Source organism: Pipistrellus kuhlii, unplaced genomic scaffold, assembly GCF_014108245.1.
Source record: "Pipistrellus kuhlii isolate mPipKuh1 unplaced genomic scaffold, mPipKuh1.p scaffold_m20_p_12, whole genome shotgun sequence".
Taxonomy (NCBI): domain Eukaryota; kingdom Metazoa; phylum Chordata; class Mammalia; order Chiroptera; family Vespertilionidae; genus Pipistrellus; species Pipistrellus kuhlii.
In genome coordinates this window covers 35,242,969-35,256,751 of record NW_023425427.1, presented here as the reverse complement: position 1 = coordinate 35,256,751, position 13,783 = coordinate 35,242,969, and the positions used below count along the sequence as shown (strand labels likewise).

The following is a 13,783-nucleotide window of genomic DNA, read 5'->3' as shown; positions in this document are numbered from 1 at the left end:
ACAGAGCATCAGCCTGGGGACTGAAGGGTCCCAGGTCGATTCCAGTCAGGGCATGTATCTTGGTTCCGAGCACATCCCCAATAGGGGGTGTGCAGGAGGGAGCTGATCGATGTTTCTCTCTCATCGATGTTTCTAATTCTCTATCCCTCTCCCTTCCTCTCTGTAAAAAAACTAAAAAAACTAATGAGTTTGCCGACCACTGTCATATACTACCCTTTTTACCTCTCTGCACACGATATGCCACAATTGCCTAATCCTCAAAGCTTCCAACTACACGGTAACATTTAGTCTACCAGTGGTTGGCAAACTCATTAGTCATCAGAGCCGCAGTTTGCTGACCACAGGCCTAAGGGAACTTTGGGACAACACAAAACAAAACAAAATCCTCATAATAGGGGTGCCAGGAGGAGGAAACTGAGCAAGGAATAGAAAAACTGTTTGATGAAATAATGACAGAAAACTTCCCTGTCATTATTATAGGGAAGGAAAACTCACACAAGTCCAAGAAGCTCACAAGAGTCTTAAACAAAATGAACCCCAAAAGGCTGACGCCAAGGCACATTGTAACTAAATTGGCGAACACCAATGCCAAAGTAAGAATTTTAAAAGCGACCGGAGAGAGACAGAAAGTTACCTACAAAGCGGCCAGAAAGAGACAGACTAGTGACTGATTTCTCACATCAGGCCAGAAGGGAATGGAATGAAATATACAAAGTCATGCAAAAGAAGGGTCTGAATCCAAGAATACTGTACCCAGCAAGGCTACCAACCAAAACTGAGGGTGAAATCAGGAGCTTCACAGACAAATAAAGGACTAAAGGAGTTTATCACCACCAAACCAGCAATGCAAGAAATGCTAAAGTGTCTGCTGTAAAAAATATAAATAGGAAGCTAAGAAGGAACACAAAGGTAAAGAATAAAAATGGCAACAAATACCTATCAATAATAACTTTAAATGTAAATGCATTAAATCCCCCAATCAAAAGACAAAGGGTAGCTGAGTGGATAAGAAAATATGACCTATATATCTGCTATCTACAGGAAACCCCCTTCAGAAAAAAAAAGTACTCACACAGACTTATGGTGAAGGAATGGAAAAAGGTTTTCAGGTGAATAGAAATGAAATGAAAAAAAAAACCAAGACCGGTTTGGCTCAATGGATAGAGCGTTGGCTTGGGGACTGAAGGGTCCTGGGTTCAATTCCGGTCAAGGGCATGTACCTTGGTTGCGGGCATATCCCCAGTAGGGGGTGTGCAAGAGGCAGCTGATCGATGACTCTCTCTCATCGATGTTTCTAACTCTCTATCTCTCTCCCTTCCTCTCTGTACAAAATCAATAAAATATATTAAAAAAAAAAAAAAAAGCTGGGGTAGCAATACTTATTTTTGACAAATTAGATCTCAAAGTGAAGGACATAAGAAGAGATAAGGCCATTTCATAATACTAAAGGGAGCAATCCAACAAAAAGATATAACTCTGGTAAATATATATGCACCCAATACAGGAGCACTCAAATACATAAAAAAACGTTTGGAGGATATCAAGGAAGAGATTGACAGCAATACAGTCATAGTAGGGGACTTAATACCCCACTAACACCATTGGACAAATCCTCTAAACAAAAAAATCAGCAAAGAAACATCAATCCTAAATGACACACTAGATCAGATGGAATTAATTGACATCTTCAGAACATTTTACCCCAAAGCCACAGAATATACATTCGTCTCAAGAGCACAAAGGTCATTTTCAAAAACAGACCATATACTGGAACGCAGGCAAAGTCTCTTCAAATTCAAGAAGATAGAAATCATATCAAGCATCTTCTCAGATTACTATGGCATAAAACCAGAAATCAACTACAATAAAAACACACACACCTGGAGGCTAAATAGCATGCTATTAAACAATGACTGGGTTATCAAAGAGATCAAATAAGAAATAAATATGTCTGATTGTTATTTATTTCATGGAAGGAAAGCACTATGCTGCTGCTCTAGGACATCGATCGGCAAACTGCACTCGTGAGCCACATGCGGCTCTTTGTCCCTTGAGTGTGGCTCTTCCACAAAATACCATGGCCTGGGCAAAGTTTATTTTGAAGAAGTGGTGTTAGAAGTTTTAGTTTAAAAAATTAGGCTCTCAAAAGAAATTTCAATCGTTGTACTGTTGATATTTGGCTCTGTTGACTAATGAGTTTGCCGACCACTGCTCTAAGGCAACAATAATTTTCATAAGTGTGAAGAAGTCCTTATGGTCTCAGGACTTCTTCACACTTATGAAAATTATTGAGGAATCTCAAGATCTATGTGGGGTAATTCTATTAATATTTACTATGTTAGAAATTAAAAATGAAGAATTTAAAAATATTAACTAAAACATAATAATAAACTCATTACATGTTAACATTTATAACATGTTTTTTAAAAACTGCCCTGGCTCGTTTGCTCAGTGGTTAGAGCATTGGCCTACAGACATAAAGGTTGAGGGTTTGAGTCCCAGTCAAGGGCATGTACCTCAGTGACAGGTTCCCCACCCCCAGTATGGGTGCATGCAAAAGGCAACCAAACCAATGGGTCTTTCTCACATCGAAGTTTGTCGTGTGTCTGTGTGTGTGTGTGTGTGTGTGTGTGTGTCCCCGCCTTTTATCTCTTTCTCCTTCCTCACGTCCTCTCTCTAGAAATCAATGAAAAAAATATCTATGGGTGAGAAATAAAAACAACTATTTTCAAAACAAAAAAGTTAGTGAGAAGTCTAAATTAACAGAAGATAGCTAGAGTCACATTTCTTCTTCTGAATCAATCTCTACTGCATTCATGAAAGTAAAAATGGTAAATAACATGTTAGTATTAACATTATAATGACAGTTTTTACCCTGGGCCTCCTGAAAGGCTATTACTAGTAAAAACCCATGAGTGTCCTTGGACTACCTATTGAGAAATTATTCTCTAGCATATATACCTAGGAGCATTTCTGGGCATAAGTATTTGTTCAGCTTTACAAGGAAAAGTTCCAAGGTTGTTATAGCAATTTATATTCTCACAGGCAGTGAATGCAAATTCTTATTGGTCTATTTCTTGTACAATTTGCTAATTTACTAATCTACTGAGTGTGAAATGGTACTTAATCTTTCTAGACATATCTATTTTTTTTTAACATGGCCACTTCTTTTGACTTTATAGCAAAGCATTATCTCAGATTAAAAATTCTTCAAAATATAATTTTAGTGGCTGCATAATATTTTATATACTAGTTTGTTTTTAGCCATTCCTCTGTGTTGCATTTTTCAAGTTGTTTCCTATTTTTTCATTACAAAAGTCTGACATCTCATTAAGCTTTAAGTTTTAAACATGGACTTATCTGTATCTATTTCATTCTACACTGTATCCTTAGCCTCTTAAACAGCTATACTTTTGCATTAATATTTACTCAATATTTACTGAATGAATATTCTAATTTTCCTGAATACATATACTTATAAAATTAGCATAAAATCAGCAATATAATTTTTCTTTCCACTATAAAATCTACAGAATTTAGCCTGTGGCATCCTGGCTGAATGGCTTCCTTTGATGTATATGGATCAAAGAGATCTCATCTAAGGCCTAACATTCCTATTTATAATACCAAGTAGCTACTTACTTTGGCTTTCTGGAAAAATAAACGAAAACACCCTCTTGGATCCACATTACAGTTTTTGGCCATTTCCATAATAAATTGCATTACAACAGCTTGATGTGCTATTTGTTCCATTAGTGCCCCTTTCTGAAAATAAATAGATTAAAATGATAAGAAATACCTCTGGAAATATATTTTAAAAGGTTTACAGTATATGGGAACAAGAGAGATAGGGGCTAAGGGAAGGCATACTAGAAAAAGATTTCCAGGTGCTAACTGAAAAAACTAAAAAAATATTCTCACAGTAATTCAAGTAAATCTGAAAGCAAAAACAAAAAGTATAATTCCATTTAATGACCCTCTTACTTTAATTTAAAGTAATATTAAAAAACAAACAAGTATATCAGAATTCCCAGAAATTCAAAGTTCACAATACCTGTTCAGCTTCTAAATGAAAACACCATAAAATAAGATATTTAGCAGTTTCTTCACATACAAGATATGGATGGTCAGATAAAAATCTCTGACTATCATCCCATCGACTCAACATACCTGTAAAAAAAGAATTAAACCATGAATATCAAATACTTTCTTCTTATAAGTGAAGCAATGGTATCTTAAAATGATTATCTTTAAAGATGATTCATATTACCACAGCAATATGTCAGGTAAAAGAGCAAAATGAAGAGGGATAAAATTCTTTTAAAGCAATATGCAGTATATTGGAAATAGTTTCCAAAATTCACAGAAAGGTGTTTTTATCCAGATAATTAGTCAGACTTAAGCTGAGTAGTTGGTTTAAAGCCCAAACTCCTATATCTGGGGCATGCCTGAAGTCCCGGGCAAAGTGAGATGGCTGGTCATGTAGTAAAAAGATTTTAAGAGACTCAACAGGGGTCGGAGAGGTGGGGGGTGTCCCTCAGCCCAGCCTGCACCCTCTCCAATCTGGGACCCCTCAAGGATGTCCTACTGCCCGTTAGGATCAGGCCTAAACGGATAGTCAGACATCCCTCTCACAAACCAGGACTGCTGGCTCCCAACTGCTCGCCTGCCTGCCTTCCTGACTGCCCCTAATCTCTTCTGCCTGCCAGCCTGATTGCCCCTAACTGCCCTCCCCTGCAGGCCTGGTCACCTGTAACTCCCCTCCCCTGCATGCCTGGTCCCTCCCAATTGCTCTCCCTGCAGACCTGGATCCCCCCAACTGCCCTCCCCTGCAAGCCTGGTCCCCCCCCCAAATGCTCTCCTACAACTGTCCTCTCTTGCATGCCTGGTCCCTCACAATAGCCCTCTCATGCTAGCCTGATTGCCCACAACTGCCCTCCCTTGCATGTTTGGTCCCTCCCAACTGCCCTCCCCTGCTGGCCATCTTTTGGCAGCCATCTTGTGTCCACATGGGGGCAGTCATCTTTGACCACATGGAGGCAGCCATGTGGTGTGTTGGAGTGATGGTCAATTTGCATATTACTCCTTTATTAGATAGGACAGAAGCCTGGTGCACAGGTGGGGACTGGCTGGTTTGCCCTGAAGGATGTCCTGGATCAGGGTGGGGGTTCCCTAGGGGTATGGGGCAGCCTGGGTGAAGGGCCTGTGGTGGTTTGCAGGATGGCCACGCCCCCCGTGACCCAAGAGGAGGCCCTGGTATCTGGGATTTATCTATCTTCTATAATTGAAACTTTGTAGCTCTGAGCAGAGACCAGAGCGGGTGGAAACCTTGGCTTCCTCCACTGCTGGGGCAACCCAAGCCTCCTGCTCTCTCCAGCTCTGTGGCCTCCACCATATTTGTTGGGTTAATTTGCATACTCATTCCTGATTGGCTGGTGGGCGTGGTTTGTGGGTGTAGCAGAGGTATGGTCAATTTGCATGTTTCTCTTTTATTAGATAGGATAATAGACTACATTTGCTGCTCTTCACAATTAGGTTTAGTCTGTCAGTACATTTCTGTTATTAAATGCCCTCCCTCTACCACACACACACACACACACACACACACACACACACACGAAGCATCTAAAACAAGCACTGTACAACTATGCCAGAAATAGTGACATAACTGGAATTTGTTACTGATCATCTTTTTGGTTCCCATTTTATAAATCCATCTTTTGTACACATATTTATATTAAACATTATAGAAAAAGGTAATTCAAACAGTAGACTTACCAAAATGTCTGATTTTTTGCTCATATTTCTGCATAAATGATTCTGATTTATCTTCATCTTCTGATTCTTTTCCTTTATCTTGATTAATAAAACTCTAAAAAAAATTAAGTTAAAATCAGATTTTATATTCTGATTGATCTTCTTTCTCAGATACAGAATGTCTTGCAATCTTTCCTATAGATACTATAAATAGATGGTAAAATCTTATACTGATATTATATAATTAAATTCATGTGTTAAACTCTATTAAACAATTAAAATTTACTTGTACTGGAGTTTCATTAGTTTTATTTAATATGATATATAAAAAAATTATAGAATTACTTTAGAAATTATACAGAAAAACGAATGAATCTTTTTGTTAAACTAATTTTCCCTATTAAAGGTAGGTATAGAAATATCCTTTAATGCATCATTTATGTTTTGCTTTACTAATTCCCATTAAGTATCTGCAACTCTAGAGCAGTGATTTTCAACCTTTTTCATCTTATGGCATACATAAACTACTAAAATTCTGTGGCACACCAAAATATATATTTTTTGCTGATCTGACAATAAAAATAAGATAAAACTTTGATTTTTTACAAAATAAATAAATACCCTTTTTTCTTTCCAAATGACTTTTTAAAAATTTAAGTGCCCTTGCACCCTCTCTCCTAGGAGCATGCCAGCACCTTCCCATCCCCCTTTTCTTTCTTCACAGACATGATTTCCTAAACTCTAAGGGACACCATGAGGCTTGCAACCAGTGCAGCAATGGGCAGTGGCAGTTCATCCCAGGCAAACCCCTGAACCAGTTCTCAAAGCCACCTTGTCTCTTTTTTTTTTCTTCTTTTTTTAATGCTCACCTGATGATATTTTTCCATTTCTTTTGAGAGAGTGGAATAGAGAGAGAAGCATCGATGTGAGAGACAACATCGACTGTTGCCTTGAGCACGTACCTTGACCAGGTTTGGGGAGCAAACTCAAAACCCAAGTATGTGCTCTTAACCAGGAATTGAACCCAAGACTCTTTGTGTGCTGGCCAACGCTCTAACCACTGAACACACTGGCCAGGGCTTTTCTGACTTCTTGGTGAGCTAAAGCAGCTCAACCTAAGCTTATTTTCCCAGCCCTTCCTTGTTTCATTGCCCCTAGCTTTAATAAACAACCTCTAAAATAAAATTTAAAAAAAAATTCAGGCACCTAAATTTTTATGTAAGGACTAGAGGCCCAGTGCATGAAATTGATGCATGGGTAGGGTCTCAGGCCTGGCTGGTGATCAGGGCCGAATGGGGCCTTCTGGCTGCCAGCCAGGGTCTTCCTTCCAGCTGCTGACCAGGGTCTCCCTTTATTCCGTGCCACCTCCTGGTGGTCAGTGCATGTCATAGCGAGCAATCAAACTACAGGTCAAACTCCCGTGGGAACATTTGCATATTATATATATATATAAATATATAAAATATTTCTGGTACCAAGAATCACCTTATTATGTGATATGACCAATAAGATGCAACTATTATATGACCTATATATATTTATGGTTCAAGACATACCAGACAGCTATAGTTGTTTTGGCTATTGTCATTTTTTTTTTTTTTACAATCTAAGGGAAAAGAGGTCAGTGTCCCTGTCTAAAATAGTAAGGTACTGAATGTTTTAAAAATTCTTACAGTTGAAAGTCACTGCTCTAGCCGGGACCGGTTTGGCTCAGTGGATAGAGCGTCGGCCTGCGGACTGAAAGGTCCCGGGTTCGATTCCGGGCAAGGGCATGTACTGTGGTTGCGGGCACATCCCCAGTAGGGGATGTGCAAGAGGCAGCTGATCGATAACTCTCTCTCATCCATGTTTCTAACTCTCTATCCCTCTCTCTTTCTCTCTGTAAAAAATCAATAAAAAAATATTTTTTTAATAAAAAAAAAAAAGAAAGAAAAAAAGAAAGTCACTGCTCTAGACTAATCTTTGGAGCTCTTTCTGAATATAAATCCCAAAATTCAAAGTATATAGAAAACAAAATATATCTATTAGAATTCTTTGATAAGACACAAGCTTAAAATAGACCTTTGTTGTAAACATTTTTTAGATGAAGTCAAACAGTCTGATTCTGAAATGAAGTACAAATTTATATTTAAGAAGTGCTTATTTTTTATGAAATAAGACATAAAACAGACCAAAATGAAGTTTGTATTTGGCCAGAAAAAATGGCAGATAATTTCGCAGAACATTCTGTGGTTGCATTTAAACCTTGAGATCACAACTGCCAAAAATGAAAATTGCAAACTAGCTCCCCGGCAGTTTATAATAAATAAGCACACAAGTTTATATATTTCAAAATAAAAGCATCTTTTCTTTATATACTCTGCTATCTAGACCAGCACTGTCCAGTAGAAATATAATCCATCACAAATATAATTTAAAGATATCTATTAGCCACATTTAAAAGCATAAAGAAACAGATAAATAACATTAATTGAACCCAACATATCCAGCATATAATTTCAATAGGTAAGCAATACAAAAAATTAATGAAATATTTTACTTCTTTTGGTACTAAATCATTGGAATCTGGTGTGTATTTTACACTTACAGCAAATCTCAATTCGGACTAGCCACATTTCAAGCTCTCAATAGCACATGTGGCTAGTGGCTATCGAGTTGGACAGCGCAGATCTAGACCAATCCTCTCAAGTCTCAAGCTCCCAGACAAAATCAATGTGTGATTTTGAGCAAATGACTGGAACATAAAAATAGTCCTAATTAATGTGTGGTATAAAGGTAGGCCTTGTTAAAACCTAAGTTTAAAAAAAAACAATTAAAAGGAGAGACAAATGAAAATTTGTGACCACTATATTAAGAGACATTAACTTTATAATACAAAGAAACATTATTTCGACCATTCTCTCTGGAAGAAGAAAATTATTTTTAATAGTTTAGGGTATAAATGCAAACCAGAAATAAAATAACACTTTAGAAGACATACCCTTTACAACAATATATACTAACATAGCAAACTATTAAGATGAAGAGTGATCCCATTGTGGGGGAGGAAAATATATAAATTACTACAAGTACAAAAATAGTCTAGAAAGATATCACTTACTGTTACCAGTGTTACCTCTGTGAAATGTAACAGCTAGTGAAGGAAGCCTTACAATTCTATTTTACATATTTATGAGTTTTTTGTTGTTTTTTACAAAAAGCATGTTGCTGAATTCATAATTTTTCTGAATTAAAGAATAATGTACTGATAGTGCTAGTGGTATTACTTACCTATGTATATTACTTATTGCTGTAGCAGAACTAGAGCTGATGTAGGGGAAGGATATTAAGAGTTTTTAAAAGGGTGTGTTGAGAGTGAATGCCAGAACAGAAACAAATAACTATAGATTGATAAGTCTAAAGAATAATGACAGTTAAAGATAAATTAATGTGAACTTAGACAAGAATGAGGGGTCTATCCTTGAAGCTTGAAAAGGTTAGTAAAAATACAAAGAATACTTTACATACTAGCTGAAAATGACTGGCATTCATTATTCATATCTATTTCAGATATAAAAGTCAAAGAATAAGGCCTACATAATCCAGTAGAAATAGAAAACCTCTCTTAATAAACTACTAACTTGGCATAAATAATATACTAGTCCTTTCACTACTAAAAAAAAAAAATAACAGTGGTAAAAACTTTATTTAGTAAATCCAGCAACTATACATTAGTGTTACAAAACTAATAGCAAACTTATGACACAGCAACATTAGAAAGAGCTTGTAAAATCTTAGCTTTACCACCTGATAGGCCCCATGCTACTTGCTTTTAAGACATTACCCTATTTAGTCTTCATACCAATCCCATAAAGTTGAGGAAACTGAGATTTAGAGATGTTAAGTGACTTGCCCAAGGTCCCAACAAGCATGTAACAAAGCTAAGATTTGAGGCAGTCTGATTCCAGAGCCCACACTTATATTCAGGTGCTACGCTGCAGCCATATATTTGTATTAAGAACTATCCACATTAGACACAATTGGGAATTCAAGTTTCTATAACAAGCACTTTTCATAAACTGTCAAAAACAAATACTGATTATAGGATTCTGTTGTTTTGCTACCAAATATGCACAAAAGTTTGTACAAATACTGTGCTTCTTTGATTACAGTGCAAAAAAAAAAGGTCATACCTTATTAAAAACATCCTTGCTAATGGTATCCACATTCCATAGACACATTCTTTCTCTTTGTACTAGAGCCTCTTCTTTCTGCCGCCATTCTTCTTCGCGTTGCCTCAGTTCTGATACTGCTGTTTGTGCCTTGGCATGTTCCTGATCCAAGGACTCAGAATTATGCAGTGCTAAGCTACCAAGTTTCTGCTGAGCTTCAGCAAGGTTCCATTTGCATGCCACAGAGCTCTTCACAAACTCTTTCTGCTTTTGGCAAGCCATTTCAATCCCATGGCTATACATCTGGATGAAAAATAATCTTTGTAAGAAAGAAGGCATTGGGAATGTTTAAACAGCACAGTTCAATTTTCTTTTAGTCAAGAATTTCTGTACAATGTTTCTGGTGCATAGATATCCAAACCTTCTGTGTATGCAGTTACATTTTAATATTACGGGCCTTGTTTTATCAACTAGACTCTACCAGTAAGCTTCTTTTTAATCTGTGCCTCTCCCCAAAAAACTAACAGCAACGAGAAGCCTGGCAACTAGCACAGATAAACAGTAGCTGGTGTACAACAAACATTTGTTTTAGTCTTTATCATCTGAAATAGCAGAAAGAGAATAAAAGCTTAAATCTAGTTCATCAACTTATCACTCAACATGCTAAAAACCAGACCTTTAGGATTTTGCTCTTCAAGTTATTCATTGCAAAGAACCTTTTATTTAAAAGTAATGATTTACTAGTTTCTAATTTCCTTCTATATTATCCAAATCCTTGGCAATCTGAGTTCTTATTGGCAATTTCTATTTATAACTGGCCATATCAAATAGATACCCTTTAACTTAATCCTAATCAAAACAGGTAAAGTTATTTAAAAAGCCAACTGGCCCACACTGGTGATTCTGTTCCCAGTCAGAAGCAATAGTAAAGAGCTTTAATATTTACCAAACTCCTGCATGAGATGGATGCCTTCTATTCTACAGCTGTATAAAATGATTTGAAGGCACATTCTATATGATTTCTTGGCCAAAATGTACAATAGATCAATATTAAACTAGAAATTCAGTAATTTTATTCCAATCTGTTCCCTTATTTGCATCACTATTATATAAATACACCCTTTCTCATCTCAAGCCATTCTCTTCTCTGCTAGACCTGAGCGATCTCTCAAAAAACTAATTCTGATAATTTTACTCATTCTTGGGGAAAAGTGTACACTCTGTGACATGGCATTTTCCCTCATGATTTCACTCCCTATTATCTCTGGACTTGGTTTCAGTTTGTTTTCAGTTTTGCTTATTCTTTTCCTCTACCCCTTCAATGTGGCAACCCCCTTCCCTCATGCCCCACCAAACTCCTACCTCCAATCCAGGTTCTGGCATTACATTCCTCAATTTTCTCTCATCCCTTCCCCCTCCACCCAAGTTATGCATACCTCCATAGTGGTGTTTTCACACAACATTGTGCTTATTTGTTTAACCAACTCTCTGCTTCTTTAGGAGCTAGAATAACACATCTTAGCTGAATAAATGACTCTTCACTTCATGGAATAGATTAGTGGTGGTAAAGAATTCTGAGGCAAGTAGCATGTAAGGTCCCTACTTGCTAGATGAGTCTTCAAGGCAAACTTAGATTTCTATTGGGGCAAATGTGGGCATTGTTGTTATTCAGATGCTTTACTTAATTATTTAGCAGGTTCGGAGCCCAGGCACCACATGACTCTAACCAATTAAAGTGTTATTTTTATTTTTTGCTATCTTAGAATAGAATCAAGAAGTGCAGACTAGCTATGCTTTAAGGAGGAGCCAGGAAAAGAAAATTTAAGCTATAAAATTTATACTGTAAGAAAAGACAAAGATATACTAAGGAAGAAGATATATACAAAGAGATAGAGCATTTTCAAATTATGTGGTAGCAAATTTTCAAGTCATTTCTTTTCTCTTTTTTTTTTGTTTTGAATTTTTGTAAGACTTTATTTGAACCAAACAGACAACATATGCTGGAGACCAAGACCTCAGATGCTTAAGTAATTTCTTAAACATAGAAATCTTATCTCTAAATTCTAAAAATGATTTATGTTTAAATTCTTCTCCGCAGACTATACAGACGTTTGGGTATTTGAACAAACTATGCAACATGTATTGAGATGGCGAAATAAAAAGTCATATTTTATCTGTGAACATATTGAGATTTTAAAGGGACATTAAACATAAATTCAATTAACACAAAATTGAAAAGGAAACTTGAACATTAAGTCTAACTTTATCTTTAAATTCCAAAATGCTATATATTATATGTAATGTATAATTCTATAATAATTATATGTGATGTATAATATTACATCCAGGATTAGACATCATATATAACACTAAGATGTCTAGATTCCCCAAATTCCATAAAATTGAACCAAAGCTATTTTTATAAAGATTGTACAATGTTTACAAATTGAATTAAACATTTTATTCTTTCTGAATATTCCAATCCAAAAGGTAAATCTTAAAGCCAGCAAGACAAATAAACAGGTTATAACATGTGAACTAATTTAGGATTAGTAGTCACTTTACAAATATTAACAGCATTCAAGGTAGTTTCAGCCAAATATAGTTTTACATTACATCACAGAATGGGCACTGCAGTAGGTGGGGGAAAATGAGACTGTACTAAGAGTCAGGGTGGATTTTGGTTTTAATTTCTACCACTAACAAGCTACATGATCTCAGGGAAATAATTTTTTATTTAAGAAGACAAGGCACTTTGCTTCTAAAATCCATTTCTGCTAAATAAGCTTATAAACCCAAGTGTATGAGCAAAAATTAATATAGAGATATTTTTTAAATTAAGTTTCTCTTAGGTTACTCTTGGGATTCAACCACAATGCACTAAAATTCTTCTTCTATCCTCTCCATATGCCTTCAAAATTGACGATGGCAGCTGCTGTTCATTCTTTTTTCCTCTCTGTAACACATTCATTATGCAGTTACATAACACACTTTGTATACAAAGATGACACCAGTGACCCATAATTAGAGGGTGAGTACTGACCTATCAATTCTCACTCTGTCCTCCTAAAAAATGTCTCGCACTTTCCCAGTGACTGGCTGGCCAAAGTACAGTCTGTGTTATGAAACAGCATTTTTCTCGTTCTGAAGCCAACTCCGTGAGCTGGGCATAGGATCGACAACCCTACTGTTAGTGACAAACGACGCAAATGGCTCGTTTTGGTTAACATCTTGCAAGATGAGTCTAGAGAAAAACTGTATTAGTTCAATTAAGCCCTTAGGGATTCCATTCTGCACGAAACCTAGAAAGCAGATACCTATAAGTGTCCAGTCTGCGATCCAGTAATACACGTTCAAAACACTCAGGTTAGGCGAAAAACCAGGACAAGATGATATGCATATGCAAGCCCTTTATTAAGAAAAAAATCCTAAATGGTACATCACATGTAGATAAAGTTTCAGAGGGAGGAATGCTGGGGTGAAAACCACACGTAGCATCCATCAGGAATCCCAGGAAGAAGTTTTAATAAGCAAAAGGGAAAAACGTGAGCCTCTGTTTTTTGTGTTTTGGTTTTTTTTTTGGCTGGAGAATGATGTGAAGCAAAACTAAAAAATAAAACAACCGGAAAGGGTAAAATGGTCACGCGAATGGGAGAGATGGAGGCCAGCCTCCATCGCGACACTGAATTTGTTTTCAGATGTCACACCCGTAAACGTGGATAGAGAAACCTTTCTAAGTAAGGGGCTCAGCGAATTGCTGGAATGCCACCGGTTACTGTTCCTAATGATGAACTATTGCACACACACACATTAGAACCTTCCAACAGAACAAAATGCTCGGATAAAGCCACGCACCAGAGGACAAAGGGTCAATG

General features: G+C 36.7%; 1 protein-coding gene across 5 annotated transcripts in view; it reads right to left on the bottom strand.

Annotated features, from left to right (window-relative positions):
- Nucleotides 1-13,783, bottom strand: part of CDC37L1 (cell division cycle 37 like 1) — a 40,174-nt gene that overhangs the window by 25,719 nt on the left and 672 nt on the right. For 3 of the 5 annotated variants that reach the window (XM_045580168.1, XM_036433957.2, XM_036433956.2), the window contains exons 2-5: nucleotides 9,930-10,211; nucleotides 5,779-5,872; nucleotides 4,055-4,170; nucleotides 3,643-3,765 (exon numbers count right to left, since the gene is read on the bottom strand). In XM_045580168.1, coding sequence (XP_045436124.1) covers nucleotides 3,643-3,765; nucleotides 4,055-4,170; nucleotides 5,779-5,872; nucleotides 9,930-10,211 — 615 coding nt within the window. Of the gene's footprint in view, nucleotides 1-3,642; nucleotides 3,766-4,054; nucleotides 4,171-5,778; nucleotides 5,873-9,929; nucleotides 10,217-13,783 lie in introns of all 5 variants that reach the window. The other 2 variants (XM_045580169.1, XM_045580170.1) reach the window with 2 other exon arrangements.